The sequence below is a fragment of the Oryza brachyantha genome, chromosome 7 (genome assembly GCF_000231095.2).
Source record: "Oryza brachyantha chromosome 7, ObraRS2, whole genome shotgun sequence".
In the NCBI taxonomy this organism is placed as follows: Eukaryota; Viridiplantae; Streptophyta; class Magnoliopsida; order Poales; family Poaceae; genus Oryza; species Oryza brachyantha.
The window spans coordinates 5,808,533-5,834,922 of NC_023169.2; the positions used below are offsets into that span (position 1 = coordinate 5,808,533).

The 26,390-nt window shown below is 45.2% G+C and overlaps 1 protein-coding gene across 1 annotated transcript; it reads left to right on the plus strand.

The window, feature by feature from the left end:
- The first annotated feature begins 23,384 nt into the window (after positions 1–23,384).
- LOC102707979 (E3 ubiquitin-protein ligase AIRP2-like) lies at positions 23,385–25,839 on the plus strand. Its single transcript, XM_006657551.3, has 5 exons — positions 23,385–23,686; positions 24,585–24,747; positions 24,876–24,942; positions 25,026–25,257; positions 25,445–25,839. The coding sequence occupies exons 1-5, from the start codon at positions 23,598–23,600 to the stop codon at positions 25,653–25,655; spliced, it is 762 nt and encodes a 253-aa protein (XP_006657614.1). The 5' UTR covers positions 23,385–23,597; the 3' UTR covers positions 25,656–25,839.
- The last annotated feature ends 551 nt before the right edge of the window (positions 25,840–26,390 follow it).

The window sequence follows — 26,390 nt, forward strand, 5'->3', positions numbered from 1 at the left end:
TTCTCATAGTGCTTCTATGCTTATCCTTCCGTGTCAGCACTTTTGTGCATGCAAGACATGTGCAACCCATATTGCTACCTGTCCTATATGCAATTCTCCAAAAGATGGTCTTATTGAGGCTAGGTTTGATTGATGAGGTTATGATAAGAAACGAAGCCATTATAGACTAGAATAAATCAAGCATATACCATGTAAGCTATATGATAGCTTTGTTCTTGTCATTTGTGTCGGTGTATTACCTTTGTGTTTACAACATATCATAATATTATTTACTTTGTTTTATTAACTATATATTCTTTATCCAAGTAACTTTTCTACATTCCCAAACTTTATGATGCGACCAATGGATTGAGTTTTATAACTCATCAATTCACTTATTGTTAATTGGTGTACTAGAGGGTAGTGTGATTGTGTATGAGATGATGAGAATGTGGGATTCTGGGGTGGAATTGAACTTCCTATATGAAGTGTTGCAAAGAAAAAAAAATTCAGCCCAAACCTAGTTAATTAGATTGATCATCACAAAGATGATTTGTGGGAAGAGGGGGCGGGTCTATGGGGAACAGGGCTCTTTCTTTAATGCTTTAGAGGTATCAAACATAAGATCCCTTATCTCTAATTATCTTCAATTTGAAGTCCTAGGGAGATAGCCTAGAGGGGGGTGGGTGAATAGGTGTCCTGAAAATTTCTTCGAAACGACAGCGGTTAGTATGGGCCGGACCGTCCGGTCGGCACTCTCAGGTTGGGCTGAGAGCTCTGGCCGGACCATCCTAGTTAGATCACCGGAGCGTCCGGTCAGTGAAAAATGAAAACTTAGCAGTCTCTTTTTTCAGTGAAGTTCCTGGTAACGTGAAGTGATCGTGTGCAGAATATAAACGCAGAAAGATCGTAGAAATAGTACGGAGTTCCTAGTGAGATTTTAGTGACCCCTCTTAATAGTATGGAGTTCCTACGACTCAAAAACGAAAACGAAATTCCGCCTTTTTAACTCCTTCAAATCCGTTAGGAACTTTGCTTTGGGTCACATATGCTTCAAATTTGGATCGTGTATTCCTTCAAATTAATTGATTCCTTATCTTCTCTGCAATCACAACACATTAGCACACACATGCTTGTCTAGCATTGTCATTAATCATCCAAAACTTTATTTAGTGGCTAGATGCATTTTCATAATTTAGTAGGCGATGCTTTAGCTATTTAGTTTAAGAAGGCTAATGAGAATGGTGTCATAAAAGACATTGTTCTAGTGTTGACGAGGAGGGAGCTAACACATTTGTAGTTGTTCATGATACTATTCTATTTACGGAAGTGTTATATTAGAATATTATAACACAATTTATTATTGTTATGTTTGAAAGAGATGTCTAGCATGAAGATCAATCATTAGAAAAGTGAGTTGTATGTAGTAGGTGTAGACAAACTAAGAGAAAGAGTCAAGGATTGGTGTCATGTTGAGAAAATTCGGATGAGAGTTTTTTGTCATATAACACAATAAGTCAAGAAGAGGCTACAATCCTAGAAACATATGCAGAGAAGAGTTACAATCCTAGAGAAGTGTTCATTTAACATGCAAGGGTTGACGCAAAATATGCACCAACACCACCAAAGACCTGAGAGATTTTTGTAAGTCTAGTGCAGGTCCTCAATCTTGAGGTTCTAAGGCGTGTCAGTCAATTTGATCATGTAATTGACAAGGAGAATATGAAGAATTAAATCAAACCATTGATATGACTTGCTGAGACCAATTGATTGGCCTATGAGCATAGTAGGAAGACAATCGATTATGTGATTGATATAACTACAACGAATGTGGACTAGCTAGGATCATCAGCTACAACCAACTAGGTAGACAATTGATTTGCTAAGCTGGTGGCTGATAACTTATCGCATGGAACTCTGATAAAACAGTAAGCAAGATAAATCAACTTACTATAAAATATTTCATAAATGCAAACTAATAGATCATATCTTGCCGAGACAGTACAAGATTGAAGATATCAAATAGTAAATATAAGGTCAACATAAATCATTCAAATTAGTTGACCAGATCAAATGAAGATAAAAGATTAAGATAAACTAACCTAATACAATCATCAGTAATAGTATAGGTTTTGATCAGAATATTAGACATAACCAACAAAGTCCCAAACTAGATGATAAAATTACCAGGCGACTAACCAGAATGATTATAGATGCAAAAGCTACATAAACTAAAATAGGTATGATAACTAGCGACCATACAAACTAGATCAAAATATGCGACCTAACCGAGAAAGTTTTGATCTAGCTGATATGGCTACCAGGGTGACAAAAACTCACTCATGTGCTGGAGGTCAAACCTAACCAATGCATTCCAACTCAGGTCTTGCTCCACTGAAATCTACTTCTAGGTTGGCAATGCGCCGAAGTATTGTGTGTATATATATATGTGGTGATAGGTTACAAAGGCCATGCAATGTACATATTTATACTCTCGGGTTGATATAAGTACATATCAGACAAAAGATAAGACTTTCCTAACCACAAAAGTAAAATAACTAATCCTGCCTAATTACAAAAATACTTTAAGAAAGTATAAAACTATGTTGCTGCAGTCTTCATGATTCCTTATTGAACTTGGTCTTTTCATATATCAATCGACTTCTTTCCTTAAGCAAATCCAGTAAGGAATCATACCAAATTTTGGTGTTAACAATAGGGAATGAAAATGAAAAAAAAAGGTCATGTCACTCTTGTCTACCTATGTATGCCATTGGATTTTATAAGCTCCACGAGGAGTTCCATAAAAAGATGGACAATATTAGAGGCGATTTCTATTAGTAAGGCCTATAGAAAAAGTACCACATGATTGAGTGGGTAACATTAAATATGTGTAGGGTGTATTGGCTTCTTTCACCACTACAAAAAGTCACTTAGGTGTAGTTGGGAACCCCTCAAAGGTTCTGATTTCCCAACTGGCAGCTAGTACTACCAAAACCCACTAAGTGTACCTATGTTTCGTAACTGGCACCTAGCGCTCCTAGCAGCACCTAGGTCATTGTTCCGGTTTCACAACCAACACATATAGTTGTCCGTGCACAACAAAAAGGCATCGAGCCAAGCCAACTCGATGCATGAAGCAAGAGGCACCATAAAAAAATCATCAAGCTAAGGGAACAATCATCACTCACAAATTTTATAACAAATTTCATCAGCAACTCACAGGTTTCATCCTAGATTTCAATCTGAGTTCACCCACTTGATTACACAACTCAACATGGTGAAGACCTAAATGGTGAAGATGATGACGAAACCATCGTTGTTGCTACTACCGCTGCACTAATGAAGCCCAAGGGGACAGCGATAAACATTGGTGCAGATCTACAACATGGAGAAGGGTGACGGAGCCACTGCCGTGACAGGGAAGGGGGAGGGAGTTGTTGCTGTAAGTGGAACAGAACAATGCTAACAAAGGGGGTTGGTGTTGCTGTCAAGCCGAGGGAGAATACAGCCGCATAAGGTCATCCCCAAGTGTGCGATGGGCAGATCCGACAAACCTCAAGATTCAGATGGCCGGATCCGGACCATATGCTCACCGCTGCCCTTGTGTCGTGTGGCACCTACAGGCGTGTCAATTGGGCTGTTGCATGGTGCGCCTCCCACCACCTGTATCGTGGACCCAGTCCACGTGCACCCGTCTCCTTCGGTCATTGACTCATGAGTCCCACCTATTAGCGTCGTCGTCGCCTTTCTCTGATGTCAGCCCTAGCTAAATTGTGCAATAAATCATAAATCATTAATGGTAGGCTGTGGATGCATGGTTTTGCTAGTTGCACCCATGGTAGTTAAGGGCTAGTTCACAGAAAACCGTTGGATGACTAAACCATACTTACCGCAAGCCAGCGTGGCAATGACTAGGCTAGAAGTATAGCTCTCTCCTCTCCTAGGCACTGAGGCAAGAGTAGATGGGATGAGGTGGGGTCGGTCTAGGGAAGAGTTGCCTACTAGGGATTTACACATGAGAGAATCGCAACCTTAGTGTTCTGTGAATGGTTAGAGGTGGTTTACATGGATGGTCTTGTCACAGCCTCTTATCGGGATAGGATGGTGGCATACTTACATCTCTGGTAAGAGTAAAACTGTTCGAACAACCATGTCAGCAATTATGGGTGATCGATCAAGATTCATTGTGATTAGTCCCACTCTTTTATAATTAAAGGAAACCTGGTTTAATAATTTGATAGTGTAGGTGGGATAAGCCGGTACTATATGGTGTAGCACAATACTAGTGGACAATTGAGCTTGGTATAGCCTTGGCCAGTGGTTTGTTTAACTTTAACCAATAATAATATACATTTTTCTTTTGCTAAATAAATGCTTTTTAAATGATGTTCTATGCAAATTAATCCCTATATAGCATACTCCTTTGTACTCTCGTACATTATTATTGCATTTGTTTGGTGTGACTTATTGAGTATAGGGGTTGTACTCAGCCTTACGATTTGCCCATTTCCCCTAGAAGCAGGTGAGTTGCTATACTCGAGAACTATCCATCAGTTGCCGCCACGTTAATTAGATTTTGTCTCTTTTTCGTTGCATGGTTAAGAATTGTTAAATTTTATGTTTACGTAAGACGAACTGTTATTGATTTGTCTCCTATGTACAAAGGCTGGTGCTAGACCGACATTAAAGACACATTAAAGTTTGAAAATTGGTTAAATTTCTTGGCATGACAAGAATGGGCAGTGAGGAGGAAACTGGAGACGTCAGTGGTGTTTGTGGTGAGGAGAACAGAGGCGGAGAGGAGAGGAGGGAAAGGAGGCACAGGGTGGACATAGGGAGAGTGTAGGGCAGTGGTTTTTAGTACAGCCCCACTCAGCTCAACTCGAATCGGTTTATTCGTGCTTTGCATTAGAAAAACTAACACTAACACTATTGGTGGTTGATTTTTAAAAAACTAGCACCTGTAATTTGTCATAGGTGCTAGTTTTTAACCTTAGGCTAGGGTAGGAGAGTGGGAGGACGAAAATGCCTCACAAATGTCGGTTTTAAATGCACGTGTCCCATATTAGGGGTTATCTAGTAATGATGGATAGTAGAATCATGAAGTGTCTACTGTCTACCAAGTAAGTGGGTTTTAGAATTTTCTAGTAGATGAATTTTCTAGTAGGTTCGCACTAGTGTGCTTAGTACATAGAGGGTCATGTCTTCCGTCTTGGCCTGATGGTAGAAAAGGTAAAATTTGAAGATATCTTTCAGCAAAAATAAATAGTTTTCAGCATGAATCCGTTCTTATCTCACTTCTTAATTGCCTCGCACAATTTCAGCAACATCACCCTCTGCTTTTCTGCAAATTTTGTTCCTATTGCCAATGCCAACCCATGACACCACAATCTAGGTCAGGAAGTAGGTTTTAGAATTTTCCAATACAGATAGTTCCTACCCTCCTTGCCCTGAGAATTCATCGCCAGGCCAGGAAGCCGCATGCCCACGTCCCCTTATTTCACACGACAATCTACACTAACCTGAGTTGGTTGCTTGTTCTTTCCTTTCATGCCCACATCCTTTTGCTTGCACATGGAATAAGAATAATCCGAATGTTATTGTCGGTGTTTTGTATCGGTAATAATATATGGGTTGGCACATGAGATCAAAAGTATGATAGCGCAGAAGGAACATGCGTTATCCTGCTTGTAAGTAGATTGATTGTAACTCTAGAGCATGGTTAGTAATGATCTGTTAGATCTTGGTCCTGTAGGACCAACTACCTCCCCTTATGTAGCGCAGGACAGGGTTACGATAGATATAAACCTAATCTGATAGGACTAAGCCTATAAAACTCGGATCTGACTGGCTGTGGAAATTCAGATGTAGTAAACCTAATCCATACTTTATACCTAGTCGGTTACAACCTAATATCTATCTTAACATCTTTCTTTATAATTTGGGATGTTGTTCCTATACAAATACGTATACTACACAGGTATACCCCATATCGGGGTATCCCACAACAGCCCCCGGAGTGCTACATAGATGCGCAAATCACTCATGTATATTTTTGATCATTGAGAAAATCTTCGCACAACATCTTGAACATCTCCTGAGTGCATTCACTCTAAGATTTTAGAGGCTATGAAGGGCTCCGGAAAAGGAAAAAATAGTAGGTGCATCGAATAGATGCACCTATTAGGTGTAACACCCAACTCTATGCTTAAATGAGAAACAATTAAGCATAAAGTCTAATAAAGTCTATATCAAAATAAATTAAAACTCACCTAAGAAGTGTAGCTCCAACTCTATGGTTAAATGAGAAACAGTTAAACATAGAGTCTAATAAAGACTATAATCTAAGGCATCCTCGAAATACCTATTAATCCTAACCCAAGCGACACTCTCTCGAATGCTCACAAACCTGAGTGGTTGGAACCCGTGTGACTCTCTCAATCGAGTGCTAACAACCTGAATGGTTTAGAAGATGCGAATCTCATCCTAGCATCTCAAATATGTAATAATAAACTATCTTACCCAAGTAAAGATAATGCTAAAAAGCATTTGACCTGACTGGTATTTACTCGAGTAAAATAACACCTTCGATCCCACCTAGATTGATACTCAATAGTATATCGTGCCTAGGGCATGTCCATCCGATATCTACATTCTTAAAAGAAAACGAACCAATGACCCATTTCAAGTGCATACCTTTGGTACCCTTATTGTAGAAATTATGATTTCCACGTTACCGTTAAGACAAACCATAAAAACTGCAAGGTTCTACTAGACATGGTATAAATTGTGTCATCAGTGTGAAAAAGCACGACACGCTCAGCCCGAAAGGGACACATTTACACTTAGTCAAAGTTGATCGCACCAGTAGATGCATTATTAAGCCCATGAAGTTTCTACGTAGTATACCGATTAATTCGAACTTTGTGTGCAGGAGATAAGGTCACATCCATGAATCCATGTTATGCACATCCCAATATGGACCCTGTAGCATAAACACAGAGGATAAATAGCATCTGATGCAAAATATATTTACCCTGTAGCATAAACACAAAGGATCCTTAAATATAGGACAATACTTGGGTTAGACTGGTAAATAGGGCTTTAAATTTGGTGTTGTTCCCTTTCAAAAAACTTATAACCAAATTAGACAGAATTTTAAGAAAAACTGGCTATGTTTTGGTGTATACAAGTATGTATTTCTCTACATTTTTAATTTCCCAAGTAGTTGATTCCTTACATTTGAATGCTCGTTCGCTGTGGAGCTGACCTTCACATATTAAAATTTGTGGTACTCGAGTACTTTTGCAATCATTAAGAGCAAAAACAAACTTATGATTTTCTCCAAGTAGTACTTTAGCACATTACATTATACACTCATGCTAGCAAGCCTCCGAGTGCCAAAGACCAAGGCTAAACATAGCATAGCACTAAGGTTGAGCCCGTAACTAGAGTTTCACAACTCGATCAACACTTTTTCTACTCGAATTTATTCGCAATCACATAAGACAAGAAAATATGCATAAATTAGCTTTTCATATGTCTAACCAGTATATTTTGAGTGGTTAGTCCAATGTTTATAAACCAACTCAAAGTGGAGGTGAGCTTCAAATTAGCATTTGTTCCACTCAAATAGTTTACCAGTTATCAAAGTAAAAAAGTTGAATGATTTGGAAAAAAACATGATAGTACTTGATGGAGAACCAATTGAGACAGTGAGACATAGGAAAAATAAAATATTATTCGGATAGGAAGAAAAAGAAGACCTAGTTGTTCACTAATCCCCGAGTCACCATTTTGCGGCAACGATGGCCGTCAATGTGAGGACAAGGTTAGCACTCGATTCCGACGAGGATGACCGATGTGTCGATGCGGCCGGCATGTTGTTTACTTGTTTAGGACTTAGTTATACGCATCCATACACTACTAAGAGACTACCTCCCTATTGGTCTACTAGCATGGTTGTATTAATTTACGAACACTTATGTCATACCTAAACATGGTGGGTTACTCGGGCAGGGGGTTCCCAAAGGGGCACATCATATTAGATCGATATCTCATTCTTGATATATTCTCACCAAAATACAAATATCCAAGCAAGAGTAGGGTATTATCTTGTATATTAGAGCCTGAACATGGATAACCCCTTGTCTACTGCTTACCATTGATCTTTGTGCCTCGCTAGCCACCCCGTAGTATTACTGCCGATCCTGATCATCGACACTAAGCATGGAGCATTCTAAAGCTAAAGCATAATGTTTGGGGCTTCCAGTTATCTTGGTAAGAATATTATATCTAAAATTCCATCTCAACATTTTTTTTCCATAGGGGGTTGCGATGTCTTTCTACGGGATCGTAGGCCTATTCATTAGCATGAAGAACCTTACCAGGGCTTGACATGCCGTGAATCCTCTTGAAAGAGAGGGGTGCCCTTGGGAACACGGACGCAGGTGGTGCATGCCTGTCGTCAGCTCGTGCCGTAAGGTGTGTATATGAACAATAAACACCGATATAATAATAATAAGATAAATTTATTATTCTTAAAGTCATACAAGAAAGTTAATAGTCATTCCCAATCCTCCCGGAGGCTTCTAATCCAAGTGTCGACGATTTGGATGTCGGCAATATATATTGGGTGGCTAGCGAGGCATAAAGATCTATGGTAAGGATGAAGCCACAAGGTTACCAGGTTCAGGCTCTTGACTAGCGAGATAATACCCTACTCCTGCTTGGTGTTTGTATTGAATTGTAGGCAGATCAACTAGAGAATAGCCGATTTGAATATGTCGTGTGTCTGGCCGTGCCCCATAAGGGGTGCCCCTGCCCCCCTTATACAGTGGGGGATATGGCTTACAAATAGAGTCTTAATCTAATGAGACTAAAATCTATCCTAATTCAGTTACAACTCGGATCCGGTACATGCGGCATGCAGTCCTACAATTACCAAACTCCGGTTTATACCATACAAATGTAATTGCATTTCTATTCAGTAAACCCCCTGCTATACGTATATGTATAGTCTATGGATACCCCTAGTAGAGGTATTCCACAGCAGCCCCTGGAGTCATACATAGCCGTGCAAATCATCCGTGTGGATTGTTGATCATCAGGCGTATCTTCACACAATATGCTTGACATTATCCGAGTGCTTCCTGGGCGCTCCCTGAGTGCTTCCCGAGTGATCTTGAGTATTCTGTGATGAATGTAGAGGCTGTGGATGGCTCCGAATGAAAGAAATGAATAGGTGTATCGAAGATGCACCTCTTAGGTGTAGCCCCCGACTCTATGCTTAAATGCGTAACAATTAAAAATAGAATCTTTTCGAGACTGTATAAAAAGGCTTAGGTGCATCGATCAGAGATGCACGTAAGAGGTGTAGCCCCTAACTCTATGCTTAAATGCGTAACAATTAAACATAGATTCTTCTATGGATTGTTACCCAAGAGATGTTTCTCGAAGTTTCGAGTTTTTCGACTCGAGCAACTTTGTTTTGAGTGCTTCCAGACTCGAGTGGTACCCAGCTCTGGTTGCTTGATCCGAGCAATTTGAACCCGAGTGGTTTGGAGATGGTTTTTGTGCCGTGTCTCCCCAGACATGTAATTTATAATTACATTGTGCATGTAGGGTAGGTTATGCAATATTGCCTAACCGTTACAGCCGAGTAGTTAGTACCGAGTGTATTCGGGTACTCAAAGTTTAGGCATAGGCTAAAAAGCGCAATTAAGTGCCATGGGCGATATCAAATAGTGCATGTGTAAAAACAGTTATAGCCCCACTGTATGGGTGCACCGTTGATTCCCGAAATATGAGAAATCACGAATTTTTTATGTCACCGTTTGGGCGAACCATAAACTCGCAACGTTCTCGTCGACATGGTGTCAACTATGCCAGCACCGAGTTTTACGCATCAGTTCGCTAGGCCCATGGAGGGACATAGTAACACTTAGTCGATTTTGGAGATTTGGAGCCGTTGAACTATTTTTGTTCGGCAATTTTGGGAATTTGGTGTGATAGAGCACCCATGCCACAGTAGCCAATCTCGAGGCCCGACTTAATGTAGTCAAAGCTACTCGAGACTAGTTTGTTGTTGCGGCTTTTGGTGATCGTGGTGTCGTTCGAGACTATGGTGACCAGCTTTAGCTCCATGCCACCCAATAAAACCTTGAGAGGCTTTAAAGAGGTACCCGAGCATGTGGCCTAGGAGGTGAGGGAGATGGATGATTGCAGCTCGTTTAAGCCTTCGCCATAATGAAGTCTCTTTGCCCTTTGGTAGTCTTTTTAACCACCATCAAATATTTTATAGCCGATTGCAACATTTTTTAAGTCTTTATTCTGATTTAGATCTCGCAATCTGAAATGAGCTATGTAAACTTGTGTCGTGTGCCCATCCCGACAGCCCCCGAGTAGATTTAGACAACGTGGAGTGTAGCGCATTACTCGGTTTGGTACGGTAAGTAGGGTGTAGCCACGAAGTTTGTTTAGTTTTATTCAGATATTGATCTCATAATCAAAAAAGAGCTTTTAAGCAATAGATTTTAAAAAATGACCGTATGCCATGATACAATGCAGCCCCTCGACTGGCTTGCTGAGGGTGAAAACCACTCGGCGTGGGTAGTCGAAGGATGGAGAAAGAGGAAACTTTTATAGAAAATGTACTAAATATGAAAGGGACTTAGCTGTTCGATATTGCACAAGTTCTCTCGTTGATGGCGATGACGATGGGTGTAGCCGACATGGTGATTACATCACCACTTTGGTGATGATGAAGTTGATGCATCCGACGCAGTGGCGGTGCATGCATTTGGTGTGGTGATGGGATCATCACTTGGCGACAAAGTTGTTGCATCTGGCATGGTGATGTTACCTACATTCGACGTGGTGATGGGATCACTGCCCAGAGAGGATGAAGTCGGGTGTGGCCGACTTGGTGAGGAGATCTCCATTTGGCCACGATGATCTCTATGGCGATGAAGTTGATGAAGAACCTACGACCTTCCGTTGGAAACTAGGGTCGTCGATGACCACTCGTTCCATCTTGACCACTCGGTGGACTTTAATCATTTTTTTGCATTAATCTATTTGCTGGGAGTCTTTTACTCTTGTATGTTTCTTAGTCATGAGATGAGTTGGCTTCGCAATGTGTGCCCATCCTGACAGCCCCCGGGTGGACTTAGCCAATGTGGAGCATAGCGTCGTTTACCCGGTTCGGTATAGTAAGTAGGGTGTAGCCACAAAGTCGTATAACCACATCCAGACGTCGATCCAGTGAACAGATGAAGAGCTCATGAGCAGTAGATTTGATTTTCCCATTTCTTGTCGTCTAAGTCATCGTGCCGCTGGTCGGAACGAGATGCAGAGATTGCATCTGCCGATGTGGCATAGGAGTTAGCCATGTCAAAAGATCCTTGACTGTAGTTGGCTCTTTGCGAGTGAATTTTGCAATGAATGGTTCATCTTTCACGCCTTTGCAAAAGGTGGCGATAACTACGTCATCCTTGATGTCGGGGATGGAATTGCGAACCTCAGAGAACCGTTTGATATAGGCCCGAAAAGATTTGTTCTTCTTCTGTGGGACCTGGTATAGGTCGTATTTGGGTCGTGGCCTATCGTAAGTGCCCTGGAAGTTGGCTATGAACCGATTGCGGAGTTCTGCCTAGGAGTCAATAGACTGTTTGGGGAGCCCCAACAACCAATGTCTAGCCGAGTTATCCAGAGCGACTAGTAAATAGTTGGCCATTGCTTTAGTGTCGCCACCGGCTGCTCGGGTAGCCATGGTGTACACCGTTAGCCAAGCCTTGGGTCGGTGGAGCCATCATACTTCTTGATACCAGTCGACTTGAAACCAGTCGGCCAAGTAAGCTGGCTCAAGTTTTTGGTGAAGGCCGCTGCACCGTTGAGCATGTCAATGTCTAAGCTCTCGGGTGACTGATGCCTAGACCCCCCGGCTATGGCTCTGATGTTCACGGTCCTAACGATGACCTTCCTGGCATGTTTGGCATTTGATCTTACGGTGGAGGTCAGAGCTATCCTCCCGATAGAGGTGCTTTTTCTCGGCCTCCAGATCCTAGCGTTGTTTATCCAGTCGGCGAATTTCATCATTGAGGGGGCATTGCTTACTGGCTATGTCTTTCCTCTGCTTAGGGTCAAGAGATGCTCGGCGTGATCTGTTATAGTCGGTGGCCGAGATCGGGATGGTCATTTGGAAACGTTTGATCTAGATTGGGGTGACCTAGACGACTGAGCCTCCTACCGTACCGGTGGTATTCGTGAGTTGCATTGCAACGAGTGTTGGATCGCAGCTGTTGTCACAATTGTTTTAATCTTGTCGATGGTTTCAACCATCGGCAGATCTTGTTGAGGTAGCTGCTAAACAACATCGTCGAGTAGATCCGCCGCCGCTTGGACATTTTGTTTAGGGGTCCTAAAAACTACATGCCTCTCAACCTGAGTGTGGAGTAGATCGCGCTGCACTTTGCGCGGCTAGCTCCTTAGATGTTTATGAGGTTGATTCTCATGTTGGCGTCTGGCTTCGTCTTCAAGTCAATGGCATTCGTCTTCCTGCCGCTGTTCTCCGATCAGCTTGGCTGCTTGCTCCTCTTGCCGCTTCTTCTCAGCCTCGTTCGTTATTGCCCGAGTGATAGTGAAGACCTCTCTAGGGGAACAATGCTTCCCGAGCTATTGTAGGTGTCTGATGCAGTGACTTGAGCAGTCGGCTTTGCATTGAGCTCAATCCCGAGCGGCGCAGGTGCTGACTTAGGAGACTGCAGCTCGGTGTGGTGAGATCTAGATTGGATCTCATCTTGAAACAGCGTCGAGTTGTCTAGTCCGAAGCGGCACACCTCCTCCTCAGGCTCAGATGAATCTGAACACATGTAGGAGAGCGCACCACCCTGATCGGCGAGGAATCTGATGCCGCCAAACTTGAAGATTTGCCCTGGGACAAACTTTGTCTTCATGATCTTCGAGTTTGGATCCATTGATCTCATCGAAGACCTAGGAGTAGCTTCCCCTACCTGGCGCGCCAACTATCGACGATTTGGATGTCGGCAATATATATGGGGTGGCTAGCGAGGTGTAAAGATCGATGGTTAGGATAAAGACACAGCGTTACCTAGGTTCAGGCTCTCGACTAGCGAGATAATACCCTACTCCTGTATGGCGATTGTATTGGATTCTAGGCAGATCACCTGGAGAATAGCCGATCTGAATATGTCGTGTGTCTGGCCGTGCCTCATAAGGGTTTCCCATGTCCCCCTTATATAGTGGATAGTGGGGGATAGGGCTTACAGATAGAGTCCTAATCTAATGAGACTAAGATCTATCCTAATTCGGTTACAACTTGGATCCGTTACATGTGGCATGCAATCCTACAGTTACCAAACTCCGGTTGATACCATATAGATATAATTGATTTCCTATTCGGTAAACCCCCTGCTATACGTATATGTATAGTCTACGGATACCCCTAGTAGAGGTATTCCACACAAAGAAAGCTATTATAAGCCTAACTCTAGTAATCAATAGAAGATATAAATGATCAAGGTGATTTGCTTCCTGAGTATGTGTTGTGAAGTGATAACTCCACCCTATTAATAACTATCTTATGATGGTTACAAAGGGTGGTAACACCTACAATCATCACGGGAGAGCACCCTCAGAGTACACGGGGAAGGTGGAGATGAGGGGAACCCCTGGTTCGGTCGAAGCCCTAGGTTTCCCGACCTGTGGGCACCACCTCTTGGCCACTGACTTCACTAGTGGCTGACATGTGGGCCCTTATGGTAGTTTCATGTTGAGTTGGCACCTCTAAGTCAGTTTGCACTCAATTATGGTGATGTGGACCAGGGTTCTCGATCTTTTGTAAGGTTCTGATAATCAATTGATTTGGTGGAGTCATGACACAAGTCGATCTAGCTTCTAAATGAACACGCTCTTGAGCCCCGCAACAGTAGCACCACGTCTCCTTTGGTTATTAACCATGTCAAAACCCGTATGACCTCACCGAGAAGACTAATCCCTGCTTGCGAATCGAAGAACACAAACGAGAACACCCCAATCTGAGCACGTATGCGACCTGAACGTCCATTTTAGTGCAGTCAGGTCTAAAACGTACTCGATGTCAACTTGGTTTGGGCCTCCAACTTGACTTGGATGCCCTTGCTTGTCCTCCACGCCTCTAAGTGTTTTCTTGTGCTCTCCATCGTTCCTAATCATAACATAAATATTAGATAGTAATCTATGCTCAAAATCATATATAGAAGAACATAGGAACGCGCTCATCTGTAAATTCAATTATCGTGCGCGAGCTCTTGTGATTGAACCTTGAATGACCAGCGCAGGATTGTTGTGCATAACCAAAGGAGTGATGCCCTCATCATATGGGCCCATTGATCCCTATAATCACGCGTGATTGGCTGGATGTGTACTTTCTTGTATGTTTGGTGTGTTTTCTCCTTCATTTTATTTCTAATCTCTATATCCATAATTTTGTACAAGGATAAGTGGAGCTACATTATTTTTTAACGGTATGCATACAAGAAATGCTCATTTCTCCTTATTTGTTGAGCTAACTGGCATTCGAAATTGGTACTTAACAACCATCAACCGTCAACTACGTGAGAGCATGGTTGATAACCAGTAGACATGTGGGTGTAGCGGTTACGAGGTGATGATTGCTGATCGGAATCCTCAAAACATGAACATCTTGACTTTGCCAATATATCAAAAGATAGGACACTAGTCTTGCATCACCATTCCATTCGTTCCATAGTAATACTTACGTGAGGTAAACTAGATCAATCCTCAACTATAGTTTTTTGGCAAGTGAGGGTCTTAATTTTTATATTTCAGTTTCTTTTATGTAATTGTGTCTTTTTTTATGAGTTATAAGTTTATTTCATGTAATTTTGCAAGCTATTTCATATTAGAATAATTTATTGTTTAAGCATCAGAGAATGACACAATTAATAAGTAATAGGGGAGTGGTGAGAACCACTCCAAAGGGATGAAAAAGGTGAAATAATTCTTTTAAAATTGTCGAGTCTTCGTAAGATATAGTCTCCTAATTTAAATCCTAATATCCATATGTATTACATATATTACGGTTTTGCAGATATGCTTTTAATATGAATTTAGTAAGATGGTGATCCATGTACGTCTTTTCGGTTGTATGGTACACTACACATTAGAGATATGAACTTGTGCAGTGATGTTTACGCATCCTCAGTGTGATCAATAAAAGAGCAGTTACAACATTACACAACAATTATTGTAAACAATTTTCATAATTTAAGAAAGTGGAACAATAATTAGTTTATTTTTATGTTCGTTCCTACACCAACCAAATCCTCATTTAGAGATGTTAGACATCAAATAGCACTATATGTTATGTTGCAAATACAGGTAGATGTATATTTAAATTTATTCCCTAAACAAATTGTGCCATTAAATATATAAACTGACATAATGTCACACCCGGAGTTTCGTCCTAAGCCTAAAATCGTAAAAAGAAATTCGTAAATAACAATCGACTTAATTAACTCAGAAAAAATCCCTCTAAAGGAAATTAATTTAATTAAATCGAGGCTCGCAAATCGATTAACTGGATTTAAACTCAAATTGCAGAAGTATAAAATTTGGCCAAACAAGTTAATTTAAAACTCGGCAAAAGTGGGGTTTTCCTTTTTCCCTCCTTTTTCCTTTCTTTTTTCCTTCCTTCTCAAATTGGGCCGAAGTCCAATTTTCCTCCCTTCCTTTTCTTTTTCTTTTTTTCTTTTTCCTCTCCCCCTTCCCGGGCCGGCCCAGCCGAGCCGGCCCACCTCTTCCTCCCGGCCGGCCCAGCCGAGACGGCCTTCCGCTCCTCTCCCGTGCGCGCATGCGCCTCCTCCCGGCCGGGCCGCCTCGGCCTAGCTCGCTCGCCCGCGCCGCGCCCGCAGAGTCCGTTGCCGCTTCCTCCTCCCTCGCGCAACTGACAGGTGGGGCCCACCTGTCAGCGAGCGCGCTCTCGCCAGCTCGCCCGCGCCGCGCCGGCCGAGTCCGAGTCCGCCGCCGCCGCCGCAACGACCGCCGCCGAGACCTCGCCGCGCCCAACTCGGTCTCCAACCTCCGCCCCGCCCTAGCCGGGGCCGCCACCCTATAAATCCCCACCGCCGCCGCGCCGTCGCCCACTTTTCCTCTCCGCCCAAGCCGTCGTTGTGCCCCGCCGTTTGCCGCCGCCGTTCTATCTCGCTGCCGGCCGCCCGTCATCGCCGTCCAGCGCCCGCACATCCTCTCGCCGTTCGCCGCACCGCCGCGCCCGACCTCACCACCGCCACCCCGATCCCATCGCCTAGTCGTCGCTGTCGCGCCGTCGGACGTCGCCACCTGTCCCGCCTCCTCGCCGACCCTCTGCCGCATTCGCCTCCGCCGGTGAGCGTCCCCACCTCCCTCTCCTCCTCTCCTCTGTCCTCGCCGTCACCACCGGACCACCCGCGCCGTCGCCGGGCGTCGTGCGCCACCTCTCCGCCGTCGCTGTGTTTCCCTCGTCGCCGCCTTCACCACGCCGTGCCGCCACTGCCGGCACCCATTGCCACCTCTCGCCGCCGTGCGCGCGTCGCGCGCTCGTCGCCGTCGTGTTGGCCGGCCACCAGCCACCTCTCGCGCTCGTCGCCGATTCGTGCGCGGTTGTCGCCGCGTCACTGTCGTCGTGGCGCCGCCGCCGTCCGCTAGCGCCACCGTCGCGCCGCCGTCCCTCGGTCGCCGCCGCGCCGCCCGAAGCTCCCGCCGCCGGCCGCGCTCTCCTCCCCCTCTCTGTTTCCCCCCTCGCTGACGAGCGGGCCCCGCCCGTCAGTTGCCTCGCGCCCCTCCTCCCTCTCTCCTCCCGTGGGACCCACTTGTCAGCCTCTCCTCTCCCCTCTCTCCCACCGACAGATGGTCCCCACCTGTCAGCCGTCAGCGCTTCCTCTCTCCTCGCTGACGTTAGCAGCCCCATTAATTGCGCAATAGTTGATTTAGGACTTTTCTGTTTAGTTAAAAAAACCCAGAAAACTTCTAAAATTTATAAGTAATTCATCTAGTCTCCGTTTAGGTCCATTCAAATTTCATTAAATTCATAAAATTGTCAAGAATCCGTTAAAAATACTTTCTTCTGCTGTTTCAGTAGAGTTTATGCCTGTTTTATTTATTTTTGTGCTTTGTCGCTTAGATTCGGACCCCGCCGAAGAGCCGGTTTACTTCGAGATCGTTGCCGAAGTTCCCCAGGGGCCAGAGCAAGGCAAGTGACACTCATCTTTGATCATATTGAACCCATTATTGCAAATTCCCTGCTTTATTTATTCAAATATGCATTGTTTTAATTAAAGTATTTACTGAATGTTATTTTCGGGTAAACCTTATTACTATGCCATTGTTTATCCAACTTTATTCATTGCTAGACCAGAGGTAACTTGATTAGATTTAGGCCTAGGTTAATGCTTACCGTGCTTAGAACAAGTAGCTCACGGGATCACATTAAATCATGCTTAGTTCTGAATAGCCGAGATATTGATTCATTACCCGGTTCGGGCTAATGTCAACTAAAATATTGATAATGGTGGGCTGTGGGTGCATGGTTTTGATAGTCGCACCCATGGCAATTAAGGACCGGTTCACGGGAAACCTTGGAAGTAATTAAGTGCTAACCACATGCCGAAATGGGTAAGGTGGGATTTGAAGCATGACTTCGAACTATTTGACGTACCAAGGCAAGGGTAGGCGTGATGGAGTATGGACGGGCAATCGTGGTGTAACGAAAGCCTCTGCTGCTTACGGATCTACCAAGGCACAAGAGGGGACTGCCCGACTTGGTGTAAAGGAGGGGGTGAAACCTGAAGTGTGGTGCGATTAAATAGGGAGCGTTATTGTCACGCCCAGAGTTTTATCCCAAGCCTAAGTATGTAAAAGAAATTCGTAAACAACAATTGGCTTAATTAACTCAGGAAAAATCCCTCTAAAAGAACCTAATTTAATTAATCGAGGTTCGCAAATCGATTAACTGGATTTAAACTCAAATTGCAGAAGTATAAAATTTGGCCAAACAAATTAATTTAAAATTCGGCAAAAGTGGGGCTTTCCTTTTTCCCTCCTTTTTCCTTTCTTTTTCCCTTCCTCCTCAAATTGGGCCGAAGTCCAATTTTCCTCCCCTCCTTTTCTTTTTCCTTTTCCTCTCCTCCTTCCCGGGCCGGCCCAGCCGAGCCGGCCCAACTCCCCGCCGGCCGGCCGCTCCACCCGCGCGCGCCTCCCCTCCGCCTGGGCCGTCGGCCCAGCTCGCCCGCTCGTCCGCCCACGCCGCGGCGAAGTCCGTCTCGCCTCCCTTCTCCCTCGCGCCACTGACAGGTGGGGCCCACCTGTCAGCGACCGAAACCCCGCCTCCGCGCCGCGCCGCGCCAGCCGACTCCGCCGCCGCCCCGAGTCCTCCGCCCGCCGCTCCGCCACCGCAACCGCCGCCGCCGAGTTCGCCGCGTCGCCGACTCGGTCTCCACCGGCCGCTCCGCCCTAGCCGGCGCCGCCACCCTATAAAATCCCCGTGCCGCTGCCCCGCCGCCACTTTCCCCCTCTCCGCCCGAAGCTCCCCTCCGTCGCCGTCAGCCGCCGATCTCCTCGTCGGCCGTCGGACGTCGCCGCCCACCCGTGTCACCACCGCCACCTCGTCTTCGCCGACCTCCCGCCGGCCTTCGTCGCCACCGGTGGTCGCCGAGCTTCGTCGACGCCCCTTCGTCCCTCCCGCCGCCGTGCCCTGTCGTCTCGATGCCGTTGGCCGGTCTCGCCATCGAACGTCGCACGCCGTCGCTCGTCCGCGTCTCCACCTCTGCCTCGTCCTCGCTGACCTGCTGCCGCTCTCCGTCGCCGCTGGTGAGCTCTCCTCTCCTCTCTCCCTCTTTCCTCCCTCTTCGCCGCCGCTGCCAACCTCCCCGTGCCGTCGGTAAGCGCCCAGGAGCCACGCGCCGCCGCCGCCGGGTCGCCGCCCGACGTCGTCGCCGTCACCGCCGTGCGCCACTGCTCCGGTTGCGCCGCCAAGCCGTCGTCGCGCGCCGCTCCTCCTCCTCTCCCCGGCCATGCTCAGCGCCGCCCCGGTCTCCCCTCTCCTCTTTCTCCCCGACCCTCGCCGCCGCGTCGCACGTCGTCGCCGCGCTGCCTGGGGCCGTCGTTCGCCACTCCCTGCCGGACGTCACCGCGGTCCACCACCCTTCGCCATCACCGTCACCCTCGCAACACCGTCGCTGAGCTCCTCCACCCGCCGCGCCGCCGGCTGACTCACCCCCGCACCGCCCCGATCCCTCTCCCTCTCGGCCGTGTCTCCACGCCGCCGTTCCCCACTTCGTCGCAATCGCCATCTTTGCGTCGCCGTCACCCCTCCGCCCACCACCACCTTCATCTCCGCCCTTCGTCACCGTCGTCGCACGGTCGCCGAGCCCCGCTGCCGGCGTCCGTCATCGTCTCTCCCTCCCGCCGCTCGTCGCCGCTCCGAGCCGCGCCACCCCGTCGCTGTCTCCGCCTCCTCCACGCCGACTCGTCGTCGCCGTTCTTGTCGCCGTCCCTTCGCCGTCGCCACCTTCTCCTTCTCGGCCCTCGCCGTCTCCGCCGCGCCGTCGCGCCGCTCGCCGCCAGTCGCGCCCTCCTCCCCCTCTCTGTTTCCCTCTCACTGGCCAGCGGGTCCCACCCGTCAGCCCCTCCCTCTCGGTCGGGCCCGCGTGTCAGCCGCCCATTTCCCCTCTCCCTCACCGACAGGTGGTCCCCACCTGTCAGCCGTCAGCCTCCTCTCTCCTCGCTGACGTCAGCAGCCCCATTAATTGCGCAATAATTCAATTAAGGTTTTCTGTTTATTTTAAAAACCCAGAAAACTTCTAAAATTCATAAGTAATTCATCTAGTCTCCGTTTAGGTCCATTCAAGTTTCATTAAATCCAGAAAAATGCCAAGAATCCATTAAAAATAGTTTCTTTCTCTGTTTTAGTAGTTTTTTAGCCTGTTTTTCTTGTTTTGCCTTGTTTGTCATAGGTTTTGACCACGTCGCAGCGCCGTTCGTTCTCGAAGTCGTCGCCGAAGTTTCTCGTGGGTCTAAGCAAGGCAAGTGGCACCCTTCTTTGATCATATTGAACCTATGATTATAAAATCTCCCGCTTTTACATTCAAACATGCATTGTATTCAAATGTATTTACTTTACTTATCTATTGGGCATTTACCTTTATATCCGTTGATTCCCATTCATTATTATTGCCACCCTAGGGTTAATTTGACTAGAATTAGGGTTAGTCAATGCTTAGTCATGCTTAGTTCAACTAGCTCACCAATTCTTATTTGATTATTGATTAAACTTTGATAGACCTTTAATGGTTGAAATCATTATTAATCTCCCGATGTGGATTAATACAACTAAAGTATTTCTTATGGTGGGTTGTGGGTGCATGGTTTTGAGAGTCGCACCCATGGCAATTAAGGACCGGTTCTCAGGAAACCCTGAAAGTCTTACACGTACTAACCACAAGCCAGAATGGGCAACGGTGAGACTCGTAATCTAGCTTGTCCCTATTCGACGTACCGAGGCAAGGGTAGGCGTGATGGAGTATGAACGGGCAATCGTGGTGTAACGAAAGCCTCTGCTGCTTCCAGATCTACCAAGGCACAAAAGGGGACTGCCCGACTTGGTGTAAAGGAGGGGGTGAAACCTGAAGTGTGGTGCGATTGTCTAGGGAGGGTTAGGTGAAAGGTCTTATCATGGTTTCCGTACTGAGGTATCGTGGTGATACGTTGGGGCATGATAACATGCTTGGCAGCCATGTCTTGTGGGTAAAGTTGTACACCTCTGCAGAGTAAAACTATTCGAATAGCCGTGCCCGCGGTTATTGGGCAAACTGACAGACTCACTGGGATTAGTTGAACCCCTTTATAATTTTCTTAATCTTGGAACTGGTTTGACCCTGTGCTACGTGGTGTAACGTTGGCAGTGGTTTGGGTCTGTCGCAACGTGGTTTAATGTTGGGCAGAGGGTTGACCCTGTCGCTACGTGGTGTAACGTTCGACAGTGGTTTGGGCCTGTTGCAACGTGGTGTAACGTTGGACAGTGGATGTTTATTTTAAATGCTTACTTTACTTTTATTTCAATCTTTTTTTTATCTACTGTTTTGCTAAATTACTGCAGCTTTGTGTAATTTAACCTTAGCCTATTCCTTGTTACCCTATTGCATTCATTATTCTCCCTCTCTTAGGTGTTACTTGTTGAGTACGGTGGTTTGTACTCAGCCTTGCTTAATTTTTCCCCCACCAGAGCAAGTGCCAGAGTTTCAGTCAGAAGAAGGTTGTTCCGAAGGTTGAAGTGAGGTTCAGTCCGCCGTCGAGAATGCCTATGGTGTGGAGCTGTCTTCGCCAGCTGAAGCTGAAGATTAGATGGTCTAGTCTTGTTTTTCTTTTCCGCTGTATTTCGATAGATAATTGTTTTTATTTGTTTTTAAGTCGTTGAACTGTGTATTAATTTGTCATAGTATGTACTCGGGCTGATTCCTGGACCGAGATTTAATGCATGCTATTGTTCAGAAATTTGGTGTAAATTTCTGGGCGTGACAGTTATGTGACGGGTCCTATCACGGTCTCCTTTCCGGTATGCCGTGGTGGTATGTCGGCGCACGTTCAAGTGTAGTGGAGTCGTGTCTTGTGGGTACAGTAGTGCACCTCTGATCAGAGTATAATCTATTCGAATAGCCGTGCCCACGGTTACGGGCGAGCTCTCAGCTTCACTGTGATTAGTGAACCTCTAATAACTTGAGTAAACTGGTTTTCACTCGGGACTACTGCAACGTGGTGTAGCGTTGAGTAGCGGTTGGGCCTGTTGCAACGTGGTATAACGTTGGACAGTGTTGTGGTATTTTACAACTGTTATTTACTTATCCTTTACTGTATTCAATTACCTGTATTCTTTTTAATCTCTGTTGTTTGTTTAACTGCTGCTTTACTGCAACTAACCCTAGCTTGTCCTTGATAATCCCTATGCATCATTTATTGCTCTCTTGTCCGTGTCACTTGTTGAGTACGATGGTTTGTATGCAGCCTTGCTTAACTTTCCCCACCAGAGCTAGAAGTCGAGTCCGATGGAGGTGTCTCTCAGGAGTGAGCTGATCTGTCGTCGAAGCTTTGCCTGTGGACTGGAGCCGTACCCGCTGGATAGTCTACCTTTTTCTTTCCGCTGCATTTCCGTTAGAATAAGTGTAATTTTCAGTTGTTTCTAAGAACGATGGTTATGTAATCAACATTGTCTTTTTGTGTATCCTGGCTGGTCCTGGACAAGGATTTAATACACAATTAAGTTCAGAAATTCGTGTAAGGAATTTCTGGGCGTGACACATAATCATCTGATATGAATATGATCTACACAATGGTACAGTATACAAATAGATTGAAAGTACAGGACATGATCAAAACATGTCCATATCCATGGTTTAAATTGGGTTCTAAACCAGAGTGTTCACACTAGCTGTCATGCCGGCATTACGCAACAGTACAGCATGTTGATGATGGCGCATCGTAGCTAAAGAAGAAGGGCATGTCACGGTGGGCGAGCAACGAGCAGTCGCAAGTAGCGCTTCTCAAAAACCTTATTCGTCCTCTTCCTGGTGGGACATTGAAGGAGATGATTCTGGAGACATGCTCTTCCGTTCCGATCTGACAGTGCACACGGACGAGCAGGACAAAAAAAAGACAGCATTTAATAGTGTGTCACATGGGAATTAGCAAAGTTTAAGTTGTTTTTTTTTTTGCATATGTTGGATGGACAACTCCATATTTATAAAGATATCAGCACACAGGATGACATACATGCATAATTAATATAATTTGTCGCTAAGTCACGCATAACCTGTTCAAACTTCACGCAAGCCAAAATTTCCGAGTTTTAAAAGACAAACTCCAAAAAAATCCGATGATTTACAGCGAAAACGTGAACCAAAAATTTCCGCATGGTCCCAAAACAAAATCCACATAAATCTAATGATTTTGCAGCAAAAACTTGAACCTGAAATTCGAAAAGTTCCAAAAACCAAACGCCAAATATTAAATTGGGGTGATTTATGGCAAAACGAAATAGAAGTAGGGCTCACACTGCGTCTGTCATGTAGGCCTTTCGGCCCAGGCCCAGGCCCAGGCCAGGTAAACTATTTCTTGTATATATATATAGTAAAAGGTAAAATGAAATTACAAGACTTTACAACTGAGCTTCGAGAAGCGACCCTAAAATGTGCCGATGAACAAAAAGTTGCCCGGTACACCTTTTATATCGAGAAAAAAAAGAGAGAAGGGTTTAATTAATTTAATCGCGTGGATGGACCTAGTACACGGGTAAGCGTAATCTAGACCCTTAAACAAAAGATTGTGGTGGCATAATCCAAAGAGGTCGCCCCCCGCTATTCCATCGCCCTCTCCGTCCGCCTCCACAACCTTCTTCTTCCCTTCCTCTTCTTTCTTCTTTCCCCTTTCCCTCTCCTCGCGCCTTAAAGCCTCCGCAGCTTTCTCCCTCTTCACGGGCGGCAAGCCGGCGCGGCGCGGTTGTTGGGGGGCTAGGAGGAGGAGGAGGAGGAGGAGAGCTCGAGTTCGGCTTCGGCGGCGGCGGGCGCATGCCGGAGCAGTCCGAGCTGGGGCGGCAGCTCCCGCTGAGAGGCCCCCTCAAGGCCCTGGAGGCCGACATCCACCACGCCAACACCATGTGAGCGTCCTTCCGTCCGTCCTTCCGCCTCCCCTCCTCTTCTCTTTCTCGTTCCGTGCTGCGATTTCTTCTGCTGGTTGGGGGGTTTTGGGGAGGGGATGAGCTGGAGCGGGGTCGTGTTGGAATTGGGGTGGGCGGAGAAGTCCTCCCCCAGTGCGGGAGGGAGCTGCAGTAGCCAAGAACAGATTGGAGGAGCACGGCGTTTCGGGGGGGGGCCCCCCGGATTGCGGTTTCGCGCGATTCCTGCGGGAATCTCGTTGGGGGCGGCCGGAGGGTAATTCGGGGAGTTCACCACCGGTCGTGGGGACTGCGCCCGCAATTCGTGTCAAGAGAAATTTACTGCTGATTTCGAATTGGCGCTGCTGCTAGTTTGTTATCTCTCCGCTGCATGCTATGTGTGGTTGAGGTGAGCTCTGAGCTCTCTCGGCTTGCTCATGTGTCGTGATAGATTAGTGCAATTATAGTATGTTCAAGGGTCATTATAGTAGTAGAAGTTCTGAAGAACCCTGTTATGGCAAAGGGGATTTCTGCTTCCTGGCAGGGAAATGGTGAATTCTTCTTGTTTGTCGCAGGATGATAAGTCAACCAGCATTCCTGAAATTGCACCTAGCCGTGTCAAGGGTACTACTGATCCATGATTGCTCATTTACTTTGCCAAGAGCTGCCTCTTGTGTTTCTATAGTGGCTTAACGAAATTATGGGTTGAGTGTAATAGATCAAAATAAGACTCAGCTGTTCTTTCAAAGATAAATAACCTCAGATATTCACTAATAATCACTTTGATTATTGGTAATGTTTCTTTTTGAATTTATTTCCTTTTCCTTTTTGTGAGTACAGGTATCTGCTTAACCATGAAAGGTTGGCCCTTGTTGATTTATGGCTTGTTTTCAAATTTCAGGGCTAATGCTATTCAGAGGAACTATGGTGGAGCATGTGTGCAGATGCGGTTGTCATGCAGCTCCTTAGCGCCATTCTTTCTGTACCTCATTCAGTGGCTGGATTGTGGCTGCTGTTATACCCTCCCCAGTTATCTAGGCCTTTTTCACATTCTCATTTGCAAGGTACAAATAGGGTATGGATGTATACATTTTCGTACATGAGAGTGCTCATGTATTTTTTTCTTTTTGACTTGCAATGGTATAAAAGGATTGGTTTCAATTGTCAAATACCTAATGTTTCTCTTGTACAGGTTTATGCTGATGGTGATAGCTCAGTATCAACATACGAGAGGCGTGCAAGCCTTAGAGAGTTCTATGGTAATCTGTAAAATGCATGTAGTGTGCTGTTTATAGCTGTCTAATTTGGAATCATTAATCATAACCTTACATCATTTCTGCAGCGATCATTTACCCGATCCTGCAACAGCTTGAGGGTAGTTTGATTGAGAAGGACCTGAAAGGGAAAGGGCGATGTAAAGACATAATGAGTAGGAAGCGGCTGGAAGACTGGAGGAAGCTTTCTAACAAGGATGTTGAAAGGGAAGATGAATGTGGGATTTGCTTGGAGTCATGCACCAAGATGGTTCTCCCTAATTGCAGTCATGCAATGTGCATAAAATGCTATAGGGACTGGTAAATACTATTTTTCTTGACTTCTATTTGCAGTTGTCAGCAATAGCAACCTGCTATGCTACATAAAGAACTATTTGTGGTCTAAGGAAGTCTAAAGGGAGGCTTTGTATCCATAGACCTGTTGTCCGCTTTGGTTGATTGCTTTGTTTTTGTCAGGTTGGTTTAATATAATTTCTTCTTAATGCAGGTATAGAAGATCAGAATCTTGCCCTTTCTGCCGAGGAAGCCTTAAACGAATTCGCTCAAGAGACCTCTGGGTATTGACAAATTACAATGATGTGGTTGACCCTGTAACTCTAGAAAGAGAAAATGTGAGGCATTTTTACAGTTACATTGATAGTTTGCCTCTTATACTTCCAGATAATATTTTCTTTTTCTACTATGATTACCTACTCTAATCTGGAAACACCACAAGCTGTGTGTGTGAAATTATGAAAGCAGTCAAACCATTTGTAGATTTTTGTTTGTTAGAGCTTAGAAGGATGGTCTTTCCACCTCAAAACACATTTTACTTCTAGTGTAGATGCATAACACTTCTAGAGCAAACTGTAAATAAATTCTGCAGGTGAAGTTCATTGTATTGCTTATGGTCTGTTTTATGATTATTGATGGGCATGGGTCGGCCTGTTTTAGTTAGCTTGTTTAGTTGAATTAGAGCTGACCTCAGATAACTACGGCCAACTCATGCCCATCCCTATTTATGGTGAGCACTCCTGTGGTATCTGGTTACGTATCAATACAAGAAGTTAGGGGATGTTTAGTTTGGGAAACAAAATGTTTTGGGTGTCACGTCAGACGTTTGACTGAACCTTGGAAGAGGTTTTTGGACATAAATAAAAAACGAATTTTATAGCTAGCCTGGAAACCGTGAGATGAATCTTTTGAGCCTAATTAAACCGTCATTAGCACATGTTAGGTTACTGTAGTACTTATGCTAATCATGTACTAATTAGTCTTAAAAGATTCATCTCACGATTTCTTTCTTAACTATGTAATTAATTTTTTCATGCATGTTTAATGCTTTATTTAGGCCTTCAACAATTTGATAGGATGTTTTAGGAAAAAAAATTGGGAACTGAACAGGCCACTATAAAGCCTTGGGAGTCCAGCCGGTCTGACCAACTTGTAGGGCC

What these genes read in the sequence shown, in the direction of transcription:
- LOC102707979 (XM_006657551.3), top strand. Translation starts at nt 23,598, where the DNA reads ATGCCGGAGCAGTCCGAGCTGGGGCGGCAGCTCCCGCTGAGAGGCCCC. An exon ending in ATCCACCACGCCAACACCAT is followed by an intron (nt 23,687 to 24,584) that starts GTGAGCGTCCTT and finishes TTCAAATTTCAG; the next exon opens with GGCTAATGCTATTCAGAGGA. An exon ending in AAGCCTTAGAGAGTTCTATG is followed by an intron (nt 24,943 to 25,025) that starts GTAATCTGTAAA and finishes TCATTTCTGCAG; the next exon opens with CGATCATTTACCCGATCCTG.